Source organism: Tyto alba, unplaced genomic scaffold, assembly GCF_018691265.1.
Source record: "Tyto alba isolate M040663 unplaced genomic scaffold, T.alba_DEE_v4.0 Super-Scaffold_28, whole genome shotgun sequence".
NCBI lineage: Eukaryota > Metazoa > Chordata > Aves > Strigiformes > Tytonidae > Tyto > Tyto alba.
In genome coordinates this window covers 2,073,233-2,088,923 of record NW_024881302.1, presented here as the reverse complement: position 1 = coordinate 2,088,923, position 15,691 = coordinate 2,073,233, and the positions used below count along the sequence as shown (strand labels likewise).

The window sequence follows — 15,691 nt, the reverse complement described above, 5'->3', positions numbered from 1 at the left end:
GTAACGTAATTTCTATAGGGCTTGTCATCTTTATTAGGAGAATTAATCTAAATCTCGCTGTGCTCTGGCCGCTTTGCTGTCTGCTGGAGCCATCCCGAGGAGGGTCAGAGGCAGGTCCTCTGCATGGCATGTGAATAAAAAAATTTAAAAAATTAAAAAGGGAGGTCAGCTGGAGGTTATGGAGGAGGAAATTAATGATTTTTTAAACAACCAGGGAAGTTTGCGTCGGCCTGGTAACGTAATTCAATTTCTGCCATTAAACTTGTGTCACTGATCTGGGGCCGCTTTTGCCCAACTAAGCAAAATCCTCATACTAAGCCACAATTGTCATTAGCGTAATAATAAAATGAGGATGACTGGCAGAGGGGAAGGTCTGGCCGAGCCCAGCGGCAGCGATGGGGATGCCCGGTGCCACAGAGCCACTTTCCTCCCACCCCGAGCGCCCGCAGCGGTCCGGGGAAGGACGAGGGACCCCATGGTGCCCGGGATGGCTGGGGGTGCTCCTCCGAGCTGGGAAGGGGGGAGAGAGACAGGATCTGCCCCTGTAGAGTCACATCCTGCACCCTCAGCACCAGCCCTCCAGCCTCAGGTCTTTAAAATCTCTGCCAAAACCCCAGCTCTGGCCAGATTTCCAGGAAAAATGTCCCATCCCTATTTAAATCATCCTGAGGGGGTTTTTTGGCTCGGGGTAATTTACCTTCCCGTTGCTGCAGGGCTGGATCCTGCGCACCCTGCGCCCACCCCGGCAGCATCTTTCCCTCCCCGCAGCACCCGGGGAAGGATTAGAAAAAGCACTTGCACCCTCCCGTGCCTGCGTCCACGAACTGCAAGGCAGCCTGGAAGCGTGGCTGGGTTCCCCCCCGTGGCACACGGCGTCAGCCAGCCCACGAGTGGGAGGAATCGCCGCCCTCCTCTCACCACTGGCACTCCCCGAGGACGTTTCCTATCTCGGGGGAAACCACCCCAAAAATGCCTTCCTTCCCAGCGCCCGGCGAGGGGCAGGAGGCGTCCCAGGGGTGGAAGGTGGTGCTCCGGGGAGGGAAGCGAAGGGGCAGCTCCTGCCCTCCCGGGCTCACGACCAAACCAGGGGCAAAGCAGCAGAGCAGGGGATTAATCGACCGAAAAGCAGCTTGAACCTTCAGCCCAGAACCTGATTAGTAATTAGAGCCAGACGTCATCCTGCGCACGGGGAAGGTGGCGAGGGCGATGCCACGGGAAGGAGGGAGATGTGGCCCTGGCTCCTGTGCTCCAGAACAGACTTTACCCCCTCGGAGAAGGGAACTGGAGCCCAGCAAAGCCCAGCTCAAGTCTTCAGCCTCCATGAACCCGGTATCCAACTCTGCTGGGGCGAAGAGACCTCTGGGAGGCAGAGACGGGTTGTAGCTTCCAGTCTTGCAGGCAGCTTCATGCAGGAAAACTGTCGTGAGACCCTGCTAAAGCTCAGATCCCTTCTGCTCACAAAATCCTGCCAGCCCACAAGGTACCCTGAACACACTATGAAACAAGCTAAAACCAGCCTCAGCCCACAAGGTACCAAAAACACACTATGAAACAAGCTAAAACCAGCCTCAGTCGAGCAAAAATACTAATTGGAGTGAAAAGGAAAACTTCCCCAATTAAAGTTTCAACCCCAAAAGGCCCAAAGGCCTCCAGTGGATCAGTATCCCCCCTTCCACATGCCAAAACCTGGGATACCAGTAACAAATACAGAATGAATCCACACACACCAACCTCAGGCCAAGCCTTTGGGTTGTGAGACCACGCTGGATGCAAGACACGATGTGTCCGCGCACGGGGATGTGGGTCTGTGGCTGAAGACAGACCTCAGATGAAATCTGCTCCCAGCATTCTGGCCAGGGCTTTGGAGGCACAAAAACCTGCCCTGTATTTGTACCTGCATTTGTACTTGCCTCACACACATCCCACCACCGGCGTGGCCTCCCCAACCTTCCCTCCAAAACTGGGCAAAACAAGCACAGAAGGAATCCTAGGGCAGATGCACCAGGGTGCCATCACCAGTGCTTTTAAAAAAATGTTATTTCTCCAACACAGTGAATCAGTGCTTTATTTTCAGTATTGAAAGAAGTACAAGACCAGCAGTGAGCTCCAGGTAATGAGCTGGAACACTGGACCCACGGGTCAGCAAAAGGTTTTGCCATCTTCAAAAAAAAATCCTTGTATATTGATTTCAAAGAGGATTTGGTTTCTGGGACAAGGAGGGAAGGCCACAAATCAGATCCTGAATTAAGGAGAAATCAGTGTCACAGCCCTTCCAAGCACAGAGGGAACGCAGATACGATTCCTAAAGCCTGAGTTGTGCAAAGTGCAGCCCATGAGCCCGATGCTGGCCTCCCTTGCACCAGTGAGGAGCAAGGAAGAACCGTTAGTGCCACTGGAGTTTATAGCACAGTGATAAATCTGGTGTAAGGCCAAGTTAAAACCAAGCCCAGAGGACATGGGAAATCCAGAACTGTCTCTACTGTGTGCAAGATGGGTAGAGGGTTAAAATATGTGGATGCTGTCTAGCAGGATCATAAAATCATCCTTACCCTAGCGCCCTGGAAGGGTTTATATAGGGCAATTCATACCATGATCCCAGCCCAGAATAGCACCAGGGATTAACCCAGACTCTGACCTCAACTAATCCTACGTTACTCCCTGGAAATGCCAGCGGAGCGACTCTGGATTGCATCAGTGCCACGGCAGAACCGGCCCCTCCTGGCTGTGATCTGGAGAGTGTCCTGGCTCAGCTTCAGCCGACAGCAAAACCGAGCTCAGCAGGGGCAGGACCGCGGGCACACGGGCTGCTCTATGGACAAAACCCAAAGGACTCAGCAGTGGCTGCTACCGGCAGAACGAGGATGCCGGGGAGAAGAGGCAGTTGGGGAGAGGGTAAGGGTGGGTAAAATGAGGAGCTGGAGCCTTTGCGTCATCCCTTCATGTGAAACACCCTCAGGCACAGGTCATACAACCTGTCACCCAGCAAGCACAGAGCTTCAGCAACCCCATTTTCCCCTCGCCACCCCCCGCGCTCCTCCTGGCGCCCCGAGTCAGAGCAGCCCCAAGAGGGAACCGGCCCGGGGAAACCAGGAGCTTCTTCAGGGTTTCTCTTGCTCCTGGTGCCCCCTTGACCAGACGGTGCAGCCCGAGGTGTGAACGCAGGATCAGTCCAAGAACAGTGTGTCCAGTAGAGCAGCTCGCTTACTTCTGCTTCAGGTCTTCGTCTGCTTTGCCTAAAAGAGGAAGAGGAAGAATCAGGGCTTGTGTATCTTGCTCCAGAACCCCCAGCCCCTTTTATATGGTTATTTTGCTACGTGCAGCTAACATCTTGAAACCACCACAGCCCGACAAGCAGGACAGCAAGTCGTGGTTGAGGGTACAGCCCTGAACTTGGCCTCCCAAACCCTTTTTCTGACTCGTGGGAAGCAAACAGCACGATAACCACAACGGCAAGAAGCCCTGCCCTTCCCCACGGACCCACTCCCCTGCCCATAGGGCAGCTGCAATATTCAAAGCTCCCCAAATCTCAGGCTGATGCATGTGAGATTTATTTAGGGCGTAAGTGGCAACTCGGCTTATCTGAAGGGCCAGCTACGCCCTGCTGAAACCAGCGCATCGCGCACAGCGTGGCCGGGCTATCAGCAGCTTCCCCAGAAATAACTACGAGAGCCAAAACAGCTGCCGAGCCGCGGCCGTTACCTTTTGGGATGAACTTCAACGAGCTGCTGAATATTCAGAAGCGGGACTGCCCCCTCTTCGGCCCGTCGTTGAGGAATTCGTGGCCGAGCCCATTGCCACACTTGCCACAAGACACCTAGAAATGCAAGGAGAGGGTTTGACGGCCTTTCTCAGCGGGCAGGCTCACGCTGAAAAAGCCCGGGGGCTTCGCTACGCCCCCCCAAAATTTCAGAATCGGCACCTTTAAAGCCCCTGACCGCTCCTTGCGCTTGGCCACGCTGTCCTCGTGGATGGTGTCGGTGAAGGCTGGCCACGGGGACGAGTGCTCGTACTTCGCACGGCTGGAGAAGAGCTCGTGGCCGCACTGGGCACAGACGTAGATGCCTGGGGAGGGCGGCAGGAGAGGGGTCAGTGCTGGGGGTTGGGGGGGGGGGGGGCAGCCCCCCCGGCCCTGCTGGCTCCCAGCAGCGATTGCTGGGGAACTGGGAGGCGGGAAAGCGGGGGGGGGGGCAGCGGTGGGGACACATCAGCAGGGTGACACGGGACACCCACCCGTGTTGGACTTTGCCCGTGTGGGCCACTGCCAGACCCGGCCCCCCCCCCCCCCGGCCAGGCAGGCGAGTGGGAGTTTTTGGGACATGGGGCTGGACCCACATCCCCTATAAGGGTTCCTCTGGGTGCAGCCCCGCAGGGCAGGATCCCCCCCAAGGGATTCTCCCCCCCCCCCCCCAACTTTGTAGGCAGGATCTCCTCACCCAAACCGGGGGTACCCCCCCCCTCCAACAAGGACCCCAGAGAGGGGACCCCCAGCCCGGTCCCCACGGGTGGAGGATGCCCCACAGGAAGGACACTCACCCCGGGGAATCCAGCCTTTTTGGGGGACACTCGCTGCCCGCCCCACGGGTGGGGGGACGGGGGGGATGGGGAGGACACGACGAACCCCCAGGGAACCTACAGACCCCACGGAAAAAAAAAAAAAAAAAAACAAAAAAACAAAAAAACACGCACACACACCCACACCCCCCCCGGCCCTGCTCACCCGGCTGGAAATGGTCCTTGAACACCTCGCCCCCGAGGAAGGAGCAGAACGACATGGCTGCTCCCGCCGCACCGGCCCGGTTCCGCTCCGCCTGGCCCCGCCCCCGGCCCCGCCCCCGGCCCCGCCCCGGGGCCGACAGGGGGCGCTGCGGCGCAGGCGGTACCGGGGGGGGGGGTCCCGATCCCCGCGGGGGGTGGGGGGGAGAGTCCCGGTAACCGGAGGGGGGGGGTGGGTACCGCTCTTCTTCACGCGTGGGAAATCCTGTCCCAGGCCCCGCAGCCCCCGCGAAATCCAGCCCCCCCCCTCCCGGGGGAGGAGGGGGCGGTGGGGGGGCGGCCCCGCCGGGCTGCGGGCGGGCGGGGGGGCGGGGGGCGCGGGGCGGAGCGGAGCGGGGACCCGGCACGGTGCTGCGGATGCTCCGCGGATGCTCCGGCAGCGCCGGGGGGAGCGGGGGGAGCTCCGGCACCGGGCACCCACCCCCGGCACCGCGACCAGGACGGACCCTCCGCCTCCAGCACCGGCTTTTCACCCCCCGGCACCGGCACCAGCCCTCGGATCCTAGCACCGGGACCGGCTCTTCTTCCCCAGCACAGGGTCCGCTCCTCCCCCAGCACCGGGACTGACCCTCCTGTCATCCTCCCCCCTGGCACCAATACCGGTTCTCTCCCCCCGCTGGGACCAGTCCGTCTCTCCGGTGGCACCGGGACTGCTTGTCCTTCTCCGGCACCAGGACCGATCCTCCCCCGGCGCACCGGGACCTGGCCCAGGTACAGGCAGCGCTGCCCACGGTGGGTGATGGAGGTTGGGCAACTCTTGGGACAAACTGGGGGCTCCCCCCCCCCCCCCCACACACACACCCCAGGGTCCCAGGGGTTGGGGTGCAGGCACAGGCTCAGCGGGGACCACCCATCCCACCAGCCCAGGAACGCAGAGCCAGGGGTCACCCCTGGGGACCCTCCCCACGGAGGCCAGCACGGGGGGGGGGGGGGGGGGGGGGGGGGGCAATGCGGGGTCTGAGCTGTGTCCCTTCGTGGGGTGCAGGGGGGTATGGGGGTCCCAGAGAAGGAGGAGGCAGCGGGCTGGCGTGCGGCAAGGTAAGGGCTTTGAAGGTGAACTGCAGGCAGCCAGCTCGTTGGCAGGCTCCGGGAGGGGATGAGCTGCACGCAGCTTCCTTTGCCCTCTAAAAAAACAGGCAGCACAACTCGATTCTTCCCTAGTTTTATCTGAAGACCCTTGGATGAGGCCTCATCCAGTGGGCTTTCATGGAAATTCCACCTTCCTTGATACCAGAACAAAAATGCCCTTCGGACAGAAGCCGGGGACTGTCCCGAGGAGCCAACCCTGCTGCCCCAGCCCTGCAGCCCACAGCAAAGCCCGTGGATGGGGCCCTGCTCCCTAAAATGCCAACAGCCGTGGCCATCAGCCAGGAGCTCCCCCCGGGGCTGCACCCGGCGTGGAAACCCCCCGCGTGGGGCCGGCGCTGGCGATGCTCCTGCCCGCTGGATGCCGCCGGTTTGAATTAGGTCAGGCTTTCATCTCGGGCAGACTGAGCTCCCCCCTCCAGCCCCAGGGATTGATGATTCGTGGCAGGCACCCGGGCAGGGGGAGGAAGGGGCTCTCGTTTGCAGCACCGTGGGACGGCGGGGAGCCGAGGACGTGCCGTGTCACCGCGCGGGGGAACAGGTGACGTGGTCTTCTGAAAGCACCTCCCTTATGATCCCCTAAGATCAGGCAAGCGGGGTGTCAGGAAAGGCTCCAAATAGACTCCAAATAGGCCATGGACACCTTTGGGGTGCAGTGGAAGGAGCCCCCGCAGTCACTGGGCCCCTGTGTCTCAGCAGCATCGCCCACCCGGATGCTGGCTGCTAACCAGAATTTAGATGGTGAAGTCTTAATTAGCCTGTGCTAATGAAAGAGATGGGTGAACCGGCTGGGTCCTTCCCCAGGGCTGCGTCCGGGTGACGCCAGGGCTGAGAGCTCTCCTGTGAGGGATGCGAAGGTCTCGGGAAGACGGGCAGAGGATGGGGACAGAGCAAAGTCCATAGCAAAGGCAGGGCTGAGCTCAAGGCTGGGACAGCCCTGGGGGGTGAGGAGGGGTTGGGAGCAGGTCACGGGGTGACCAGGCTGGGTGCTGAGGCTCACTCTGAGCACCCCAGCAGGCACAGCCACCCTGGAGCCACGTGATGCCAAAGCCTGCCCAGCTCCTCGCTCCTCCAGCAGCATGAAATCCGCTCCAGTATCCCCCAGTAAAGCCCCCGAGGAGGAGCGACGTGATGTGGAAGCAGGAGCAGAAGACGGAGCCGGCATCTCCCATTGCCCAGTTACATCTTGAGGTTGCAGTGTGACTTTCTTCAAAGCCCCGCACTCCTTAATCACAGGATAATGCAGAGAGCTCTCCAGTTAAAGCGCTAATAACCGCAGCAATTTGGTTTCTGTAGCTGTATATTGCGGAGATAATTAGGTGAGGGATTTCCAGCTCGTTTGGCTGGGTGATGAAAGCCTCTGCGCCCAGGCAGAGCCGTGCCACCATCCCCGCCAGCAGCGCCAGCCCTCCGCCCCAGCCACCGGCACCTCTAATTAACTGGAGAGAGCTGCTGGAAATTCATTTTTCAATTAACTCTCCTTGATTTTACAGCAAAGGCAGTGCCCACCTGGGAGTGAGCGGCTCAGGGCACTGATGGGGTAGATGCTGGCGTAGGGAAAGTTTCTCTTTCCAGGTGGTGTGTAGGTATTGCACCCTGGGGTGAGCTAGCACCCTGCCGTGCTGAGCCGTGGGGGCTCCTGCTGCCTCAGGCACATAAAGGGAGCATTTTGGGGAGAGATGCTCAAAGACACCAGCCCGATCCAGGCCACAGCTTGTCCCTGTGCCAGGTCAAGTCCCAGCCTTCAATCTGAACCAGAGCAGAGAGCAAGGAATGGAAATTTGGAGCCTGGGTCCAGCAGGGAGTCTTACTGATGTTTATGGCTTCTGTGTTTCCAAGAGCAGCACGGGGGGGTTGGCAGTCATTAGGGATTTTGTGTCCCTGCCCAGCTGGGGCACTCGCAGCTCTCCAGGCTCTGCAGAGCTGTGACCTTCCCGGGCCGGGTGTTCCAAGCAAAGGGACATCCTTTACAGCACCGATCCTTTCTGGGTCCCACTGGGACTGGGCTTGCAGAACTCCGCAAGGCAGGTGCTGTGCAACATCCCCTAAGAGCTGTTTGCTGGTGCCTCTGAAGCCACTGTCATCCCCGTTGCTCCATCACCCAGCCGTGCCCACCCAGCTACCCCAGCGCCTAATGAAAATACTTGCAAGGACCTTCATATTCAGTTTTTCCTATAAAGAGCAAAAGGATTCCCCTTACCCTGCGCGCCCCCCGTGGTCACAGACTGGGGACGAGCTCTGGGTTAGTGCTGGCACCGAGGGGCCAGCTCCGGGAGCACCTTTGGGCTTGATATTTGCTCTCTGAAGACTGAGCCAGCAGTGAAGCCTTCACTGGGGCTGCTCTGGGTGGACCCTCCATCCCGGGGTGCTGGTGGTCCAGCCATGGCACCCAGCAGGGCCCATCCCCAGTGCTCCCCCCGTTTCAGCAGTGTGTCTATAGCCCCCACTGTACTTGATGTCTCTGCCAGATGAAAACTCCCATACAAACCCAGGCTATTATTATCTCCGTCTTCCACTGTGCTAATGGTCTCTCAGGAAACAGTCTTCTTGGTTGTTTTTTTTTTGATTTTTTTTTTTTTTTTTTTTTTTAGCTTTTAAAACCCACGAATACTGGAGCGGTGGTAACAAAAAGGCAGGCACGGCGGAGGGGAGCACCGAGCCCTCGCCAAGCACGGGGGAGCTGGGGTCCCCCTAATCCTGCGGGGACGGGGAGCGGTGGTCGGGCAGGACCAGCCGAGGACCAGCCCTGAGGCTTTCAGGTAGGCACGACCGAGGGCTGGGGGAGGCAACGGGCAGCACTGGGGATACTGGGGATGGCTGTGGCATGAGGCCACTGCGACATCTGCATGATAAGGAGCTTGGGTGGGAGGTGTACAGGGCCCCACGGTGGCAGGGAAGGGGTCCCTTCTCATGCCCAGCTCTACCACTCATTTTCCTCTGCTCACTCCGCGTTTTGATGTTTTGATGCTTTGCTTGGTGCCCCAGACCGCTCTGCCAGGGGTGCCAGCAGTGCTGTCCGTGGGCTGGATGAGGCCAGCCCCACAGCCTGGGTTTCTGCCAGGCGCTGGGTACCACCAGGATCATCACCCGTGGATTGTTTGGGGATAACAAGTGGCTCCTGTAAATCAGAAGCAGAGGGAAAGCTGCGAAACGTGAGATTATATAAACGGCGCTGGCGGCAGCTGCAGCACAGCCTGTAATTAATTCGTGGCAGTGAAGTGCTTTGAAGATCCAGGGCGACGTGGCTGCGGGGTGTAAGGCAGCTCGAGGGGCAGCACCCACCCGCAGCAGGGTGCTGTTCAGCCCCGGCTCCCCGGGGGCACGTCCCCACTACGCAGGGATGCTGCGAGGGGACGGGGGTGGTGGCAGAGCTCAAGCACCCCACGAACCCTTCCTGCAGCCTCCATCCTCCCTCCCAAAATCACGCAGGGGCACAACTCAAGAGCGGGGTCAGCCTCATTGCTTTGGCAGGAGCGCAGCGACGGGAGGGTCGCGGTGGCTGTTGGGGACAGGACAACATTTTGCCATGGCCAGGAACAGCCTCAGGGCCACGGAAACTTTATGTGTTAGGAAAAACTTTTGTGCGCCTCCAGTAAAAACAGACATTACAGACCCTCTGCTTCCAGAACATCCTCACACTGAACTGGGGCCACAGCTCGGGCTTGCTTCATTTCACATTCATGCAATGCATTAAGCAAGGGCCAAATCACTGTCAGTGAAGCAAAAAGCATTTAGAGGAGTCGGAGAGTCCTGCCTGCTGGCGTTGCATCCCTCTTCACAGCCCCGGCACGTGTGCTGGGACCCACGTAATATCCTGGTGTGGGAAAATCCCCCCTTGTTTTGCTGTAGATGTGGCTCACGGCTCCAGGTTCTTGGAGTCCCCATTGCCAATTGCCTGACTGAGGTTTATCCTTGTTATATGAGTGATTCCTTGCACGCTGTCATTGAGCTCATCTTACTGCGGTGCCTCCTCCATCCCATCCCTGCCGGGAAGCACAGGGAGAGCCGGGAACTGGCAGCTCCGTGGCCCCAAGGGCGTCCCAAAATAGGCTGGGAGGCTCCCAGCCCACAGCGACGGGGTCCCCAGGGGCACCTCACTCCTCCTTCTTGATGGCTCCTGGCGATGCCGATGGGGAAAGCAGGAGCGGGGCAGGGACACGCTGTGCCTCGAGGTGACACGGGGCTGAGCTGCTTCCTCCCGTTCCCTCGGCAGCACCGTCGGCGATGCGAGCGATGGCAGACCAGGCGGCAGCGGCGGCGGCGGCGGACGCCTCTCCGACCCTGGCCCCGTCCCCCGGCTCGCCTCGGCGCGGGGACACCGATGGGCTAACGCCCCATCCCACCGGCACCAGAGAGGAGAGCAGCGGCCGGGATGGCGGCGGGCTTGTTTTCACCGTGGATGGGGACACAAAGCCTCCCATTTCACCCCAGCCCGGGGGGATGCTCCTGGGTGAGCTCCCGCGGGCTCCCCAGCCCCGGCTGTGCCCGGCCAAGTCCCGCACGGCCCCGTCCTCCCCCAGCATCTCCCCATCGGAAAGCCGCGCCGCCCTGCTCCGGCTGCGGGAGGCCAGGCTGGAGGACACCAAGAGGCGGCTGTCGGAGGCCGTGCAGGAGCCCCTCAGCCGGCTCAGCCGGCTCATGGCCGAGGAGAGCAGCCCTGTGGCCCGGGCGAAAGCGGGTGCAGTGGGGCAGGAGGTGGGGGGAAGCCCCGGGCAGGCGGGGAGCCACGGGGCCGGGGGACACCGGGTGCGGGACTGGAGCCCCTGGGAGCCCACCCTGAACTGCCGCTACGAGATCTGCTCCTACGGGGACGTGATCCAGGTGGTGGAGGTGGCGCAGCGGGGTGCCGAACCCCGGCTGCCACCCCCCGAGGAGCCACCGCCGGCACGGCCGGGGGGCACGGTGCCGGGCAGAGCCCTCGCCTCCATCGCCCTCCTCGCCTACGGCTACTTCATCCTGCCGCTGCCGCCCTACGCCGCCGGCCTCTGCATGGGGCTCATTTGCGGGCTAGTGCTGGGCTTCCTCGCCATCCTCCTCCTCGTGCCAAAGCCTCCGCCAGTGGCACGGGGACCGCAGGGCTGCCCGCGCCCCAAGCTGCTCCCGGGGGAGCCGCGGGAAACCCACCGCCTCCAGGTAGGAGAGGGGTGGTCCGGGATGGGGTGCGGGGTGGTGGCTGGAGGGGAGCCCAGGGTTGGAGGTGCAGCACCGAGGGGGTGCCGAGCCCGTGGGGGGTGCCGGCTGCCGCCCCGTACGGCACAGCGGGAACCAGCCGGCTCCCTCTCCCCCCACCCAGGGCTGGATGAACCAGCTGCACGTCTACGACCCCGAGCTTTTCCACCCCTCGCTCACGCACTCGGTGCTCGCCGCGCTGGATGGGGCCACCCTCAAGCTCTCCTACCCCAAGAGCAACATCCCGCGCCGAGCCACCTTCGAGGAGGAAATCCTCGACGCCGTCTTCATCAGCCACCGCTGCTACGACCTGACCGACGCCAAGGTGACCCCGGCAGTGCCAAGGACCCTCCCGCGGGGACCCCCAGCACCCCGCGCCCTAGCCTGGCCTCACCGCCACTCTCGGTGTTGCAGGTCTTCCTCTGTCCCCCCAGCCTGGCCCGAAAACGGACGTGGAACAAGAAATACCCCATCTGCCTCCTCCTGCCCGACCCGGCAGACATGGATTGCAGGAGCAGCGAGGAGCAGGACGCAGAGCTGCAGAGGGATGAAGGGATAAAGAAGGCGCCGGTGCCGGGGCAGGACGTGCCGGGGGACTGCAGGGAGAGGTGTCTGTACCTCTTCGGGCGGACGGGAAGGGAGAAGGAGGAGTGGTACCAGCACCTCATGCGAGCGTCCCGCGGGACACCCGGCAGCAGCCGCGGCGAAGCCAGGGCGGGTGAGAAGCAGCCGTCGTGGCTCTGCTCTGTGCCGGGAGAGATCCGGGGTGGGAGCTGCACGTGTGGCGGGAGGACAAGCCCTTGGTAGGCATCAGTGGGCCTGGGGGGGACATGAAGGACCCCCCAGCATTTGCAGCAGCAGGGAGAGCCCGGAGGATCCCCCTCCCCAGCATAGGGGGGGTGGCATGTCACTGGCATCACGGCCGGGCAGCGTGTCACCTCTCACGCCATCCTGACCCCCTCGTGTCCCCAGGCGTGGGGCCAGCTCGGCAGAGCAGCGGCAGCAGCAGCGGAGAGAGCGCCGAGGACATCCCTTCCAGTGTCCCACCCAAGGACCTGGCGGGAAGCATCCAACAGAAGATTTTCCTGGATTACAGCACCTACATGGCCCGATTCGTGCCAGCGCAGGTGGGGGGCAGCCCAGACCGGAGCCCCTCTCACGGAGCACTGGGCAGCCCCATGCCCACAAAGGTGAGTGGGACAAATCCAGCACTGGGAGCAGGACACGAGCGCTGAGCAGAGGCTGACGGACCCTGCGCGCAGCCGCTTTCCAGTCCTGTGCTTCATCTTCTCCCTCTCGGCACCGGGGTTTAAGCAGCCAAGCCGTGGTGCGGGGGAGCATCCGAGCAGCGGGTCCCACCACTCACGGGGCCCCCTCGCTCCAGGGGCTTGTGGCTTCTGACCCTCCGCAGCTCGGCGAGGACGCGGCCGGGCGCAGCGAGGCGTGCATGGCCTGGATGAACGCGCTGGTGGGGCGCATCTTCTGGGACTTCCTCCGGGAGCGATACTGGGCCGAGCAAGTGTCCGGCAAGATCCAGAAGAAGCTGAGCAAGATCAAGGTGAGAAGCAGGAGCCTCAAAACACCTGGGGGGGGGCAGGGGGAGCCCTGTCCCCAAGGACCCACAGCCGGGTGCCAGGCGGCGGTGACCATCTCTGCGTGGTTTCCCTCCATCAGCTCCCGTATTTCATGAACGAGTTGACGCTGACAGAGCTGGACATGGGCACTTCCATCCCCTCCGTCCTCAGCGCCTCCAACCCCACCATCAATGACCGAGGTGAGCCCCGCAGAGTGTCAGGGACCCCAGGGCTGGCTCCGCAGCAGCTGTTATTGAGGTGCAGGGAGGTTTCGGCAGGCATACGAGCAGCCCTCGGCCCCTGCGGTGCTGACGGGGGCTCTCCCCGTCCCTCTCCCCGGCAGGGCTCTGGGTGGACATGGAGGTCACCTACAGCGGCTCGTTGCAGATGACACTCGAGACGAAGATGAACCTCTGCAAGCTGGGGAAGGAGAGCGCAGCGGAGGAGAGCGGCCCGGCAGAGGCAGGCGGAGAGGGGTAAGGAGTCTGTGCATGGCTGGGTCTCCTCCTCCTGAGTGAGGCGAGAGGGTGCTGGCCCCAGGGCACCCCCGTGATGCTCCTCGGGGCTCGCAGGGCCAGGCCACGGCTGATCCTGCTGGCAGACAGCGACGCAGAGTCATCCAGCGCCGGCTCCTCCGACGAGGAAGACATCGCCGCTGCGGAACCCGCGGGAGCCCTGGGGGAGCGGGTCCCACCGCCTGGCCCCGAGGGGTAAGGGGCTCTTTGGGTGCCGTGGGGTGATGCTGGGGGAGGCAGGGTGCTACGCCAGCTCAGGGCTGGCTGCCCCGGGGAAGGCACACAGGGCACATCACGGCAGCCCTTCGCAGGGGTGGGGTTGGGGGGACTCCTGTCCCTGCGGGGTGCTGTGGCAGGCGGCTGGGGGATGCCACAACCCAGCACGGCTCTGAGCTGTGGCTCCCCCTCGTTTTAGCCACGTCAGCGGCAACAGCACGAGCCGGAAGATCCTGCGCTTTGTGGATAAGATCGCCAAGTCCAAGTACTTCCAGAAGGCCACTGAAAACGAGTTCATCAAAAAGAAGATCGAGGAGGTTTCCAACACGCCGCTGCTGCTGACGGTGGAGGTGCAGGAGCTGGCAGGCACCTTGGCCGTGAACATCCCCCCGCCACCGACAGACCGTGTCTGGTATCAGCTCTTCTTCCTCCCGTGCAGGGACACACGTGCATCCTCCTTCCAGCTCCCCTTGCTCCCTGCGGCTCAGCCAAGGAGGCAGCCCTGGGGCTTTGGGACTTTCTGCCTCTTACCCTTCCCCTTGCAGGTACAGCTTCCGAGTCCCACCCCAGCTGGAGCTGAAGGTGCGCCCAAAGCTGGGCGAGCGGGAGGTGACATTCCTCCACGTCACTGAGTGGATCGAGAAGAAGCTGCAGCACGAATTCCAGGTGCCTGGTCTCTTAAAGGGCTCAGCCAACCCTGCTGAAGCACGGGCATTGCTGCGATCAGGGATGATCAGCCCTCGGTTTGGGTCAGGGTTATCTCTGCAAAAAGCCAGCATCTGATCCGGTCTATCCAACTTTGGACAGTCAGAAACACAACCTAAGGAACCAGCTCTAAGGGCTGGGGCTCTGAGCACTAGAGTGCTTGAGGAAAAGTGGTTTTCTCCCAGCCCTGCCCCAAGCAGGACGGATTAGGAGTGTCAGCAAATCCCAGGCAGACACCCCCCAAAAGGGCTGAATTTACCCGTCCACTCTGGTTTGGGGACATTTGGGAGATTTACCATTCACAAGGTACCCAATGGTTTGTTTTCAGCCTCTCACCTGTGAGACCCCCTGGTCAAAGAGCAGAAACGTCCCCACAAATATTTAGGTACCCAAATCCTCCTGAAGAGCTGCCTGTTTGAATGGCTCTAAAGTGCTGGTCCCTGCCCTCTGCCATGGCCACCCTTCAAGCCATACAGGTGGGCAGGGCAAAGAAAAACTGTTCCTGCTTGTCCCCACTCTGAGATATCTAGAGCTGGGAACCCTCTGAAGCCAGGCACAGTCAGCTGCTGCTGAGGGGATGGGAGCCCGGGACCTTCCGTTCACAGGAGTCGCTGACTCGAGTGTGGCTCCTGCCAAGGCCACTTCCCAGCAGATGTGTCACCAGTCAGGCGAGTGGCATTCAAAAACCACTTATTTGTTATTCTGGATTCCTCCTTTCAGAAAATTTTGGTGATGCCAAACATGGATGATCTCATCATTCCCATCATGTGCTCCAGCCTGGATCCTCAGCCCCCCACTGTAGGGCTGCCCAGGGACCCACCAGCCAAGGCAGAGAAGAGGCTCTGAAGCCCCACGGACAGGGCAGAGACACTGCACAGAGCTCGGGGACCTCGCTGGGACACGGGGCCAGCCAGGGCCTGGCCACTGACTGCATCCAGGGCTACGCCATGGGGTCTGAGCTTCTCGATTCTCCTCACCCTCAGCACTTTCGTCGACGAGCCTCCTCCTTAAACACTGCAAGCACACGTTCAGGGCAGAACCAGCCACAGGGCAAGGGGGTTTTTGCTGGAGACTCAAGAACTTCACGCAGCTCCTACCAGGTTCCCAGGACTCCTGGTCAAGGGGGCAGCTCTGGACCAGTGGAGGGCTGTGCTTTCCACTGTCTGGTTCCCAAAGAGGGTGCAGGACGCCCAGACCGGTTCTGCACTGAAGGGAGCTGTGATCACCTTTGATCCAAGACATCACAGCTCCAAGACACATCACACCCTCCCCGCAGGCAGCTGGACTGCAAGGAAAACACGGGTGGGAAATGAGTCCAAAATCTGAATAAATCCATCCCTGCCCAGTCTTACCTAGCAGCCCTCTTATTGTACACAAGTTCCCACATCTGCTGAGGATGCTGGCCAGGACTGTGGGGAGAGAGGTCATACCTTCAGCTCAGCCAAAGGAGTGCTGGGGTGTGCGAGTGTGAGAGGCGGCGCGGGGAGAGCCTGGGCAGAGGCAGGTAACGGGGAGGCCCTGTATTCCCAGTGGAAACTGGGGCAGAAGTCCTGGTACCTGCTCTGCTCTCCTCTGGAAGAGAGGAAGGGGAGCCCTCACCATGGTTTGGGTGGATGCAGGCAGTGGGAAAAAATTCACTGGGCAAAGGAAAGG

The 15,691-nt window shown here is 61.3% G+C and overlaps 2 protein-coding genes across 8 annotated transcripts; one reads left to right on the top strand and one right to left on the bottom strand.

Moving 5' to 3' along the window:
• Positions 1–2,047: 2,047 nt before the first annotated feature.
• MSRB1 (methionine sulfoxide reductase B1) lies at positions 2,048–4,816 on the bottom strand. The gene is made up of 4 exons (XM_042798652.1): positions 4,718–4,816; positions 3,920–4,062; positions 3,700–3,814; positions 2,048–3,233 (listed from the first exon to the last, which is right to left on the bottom strand). The coding sequence occupies exons 1-4, from the start codon at positions 4,770–4,772 to the stop codon at positions 3,202–3,204; spliced, it is 345 nt and encodes a 114-aa protein (XP_042654586.1). The 5' UTR covers positions 4,773–4,816; the 3' UTR covers positions 2,048–3,201.
• A 256-nt stretch (positions 4,817–5,072) lies between these two features.
• On the top strand, positions 5,073–15,389 carry LOC104366329 (testis-expressed protein 2-like). 7 transcript variants are annotated; one of them, XM_042798883.1, is made up of 14 exons: positions 5,073–5,484; positions 6,008–6,240; positions 8,451–8,618; positions 10,073–10,992; positions 11,153–11,353; positions 11,443–11,746; positions 12,001–12,218; positions 12,413–12,586; positions 12,703–12,802; positions 12,946–13,078; positions 13,175–13,312; positions 13,533–13,745; positions 13,879–13,999; positions 14,759–15,389. In XM_042798883.1, the coding sequence occupies exons 4-14, from the start codon at positions 10,084–10,086 to the stop codon at positions 14,882–14,884; spliced, it is 2,637 nt and encodes an 878-aa protein (XP_042654817.1). In that variant the 5' UTR covers positions 5,073–5,484; positions 6,008–6,240; positions 8,451–8,618; positions 10,073–10,083; the 3' UTR covers positions 14,885–15,389. The 7 variants fall into 7 exon arrangements, with proteins under 7 accessions (XP_042654817.1, XP_042654816.1, XP_042654818.1 ...); XM_042798882.1 differs by having other exon boundaries at positions 5,073–5,505; XM_042798884.1 differs by lacking the exon at positions 6,008–6,240 and having other exon boundaries at positions 12,001–12,155; positions 12,440–12,586.
• The last annotated feature ends 302 nt before the right edge of the window (positions 15,390–15,691 follow it).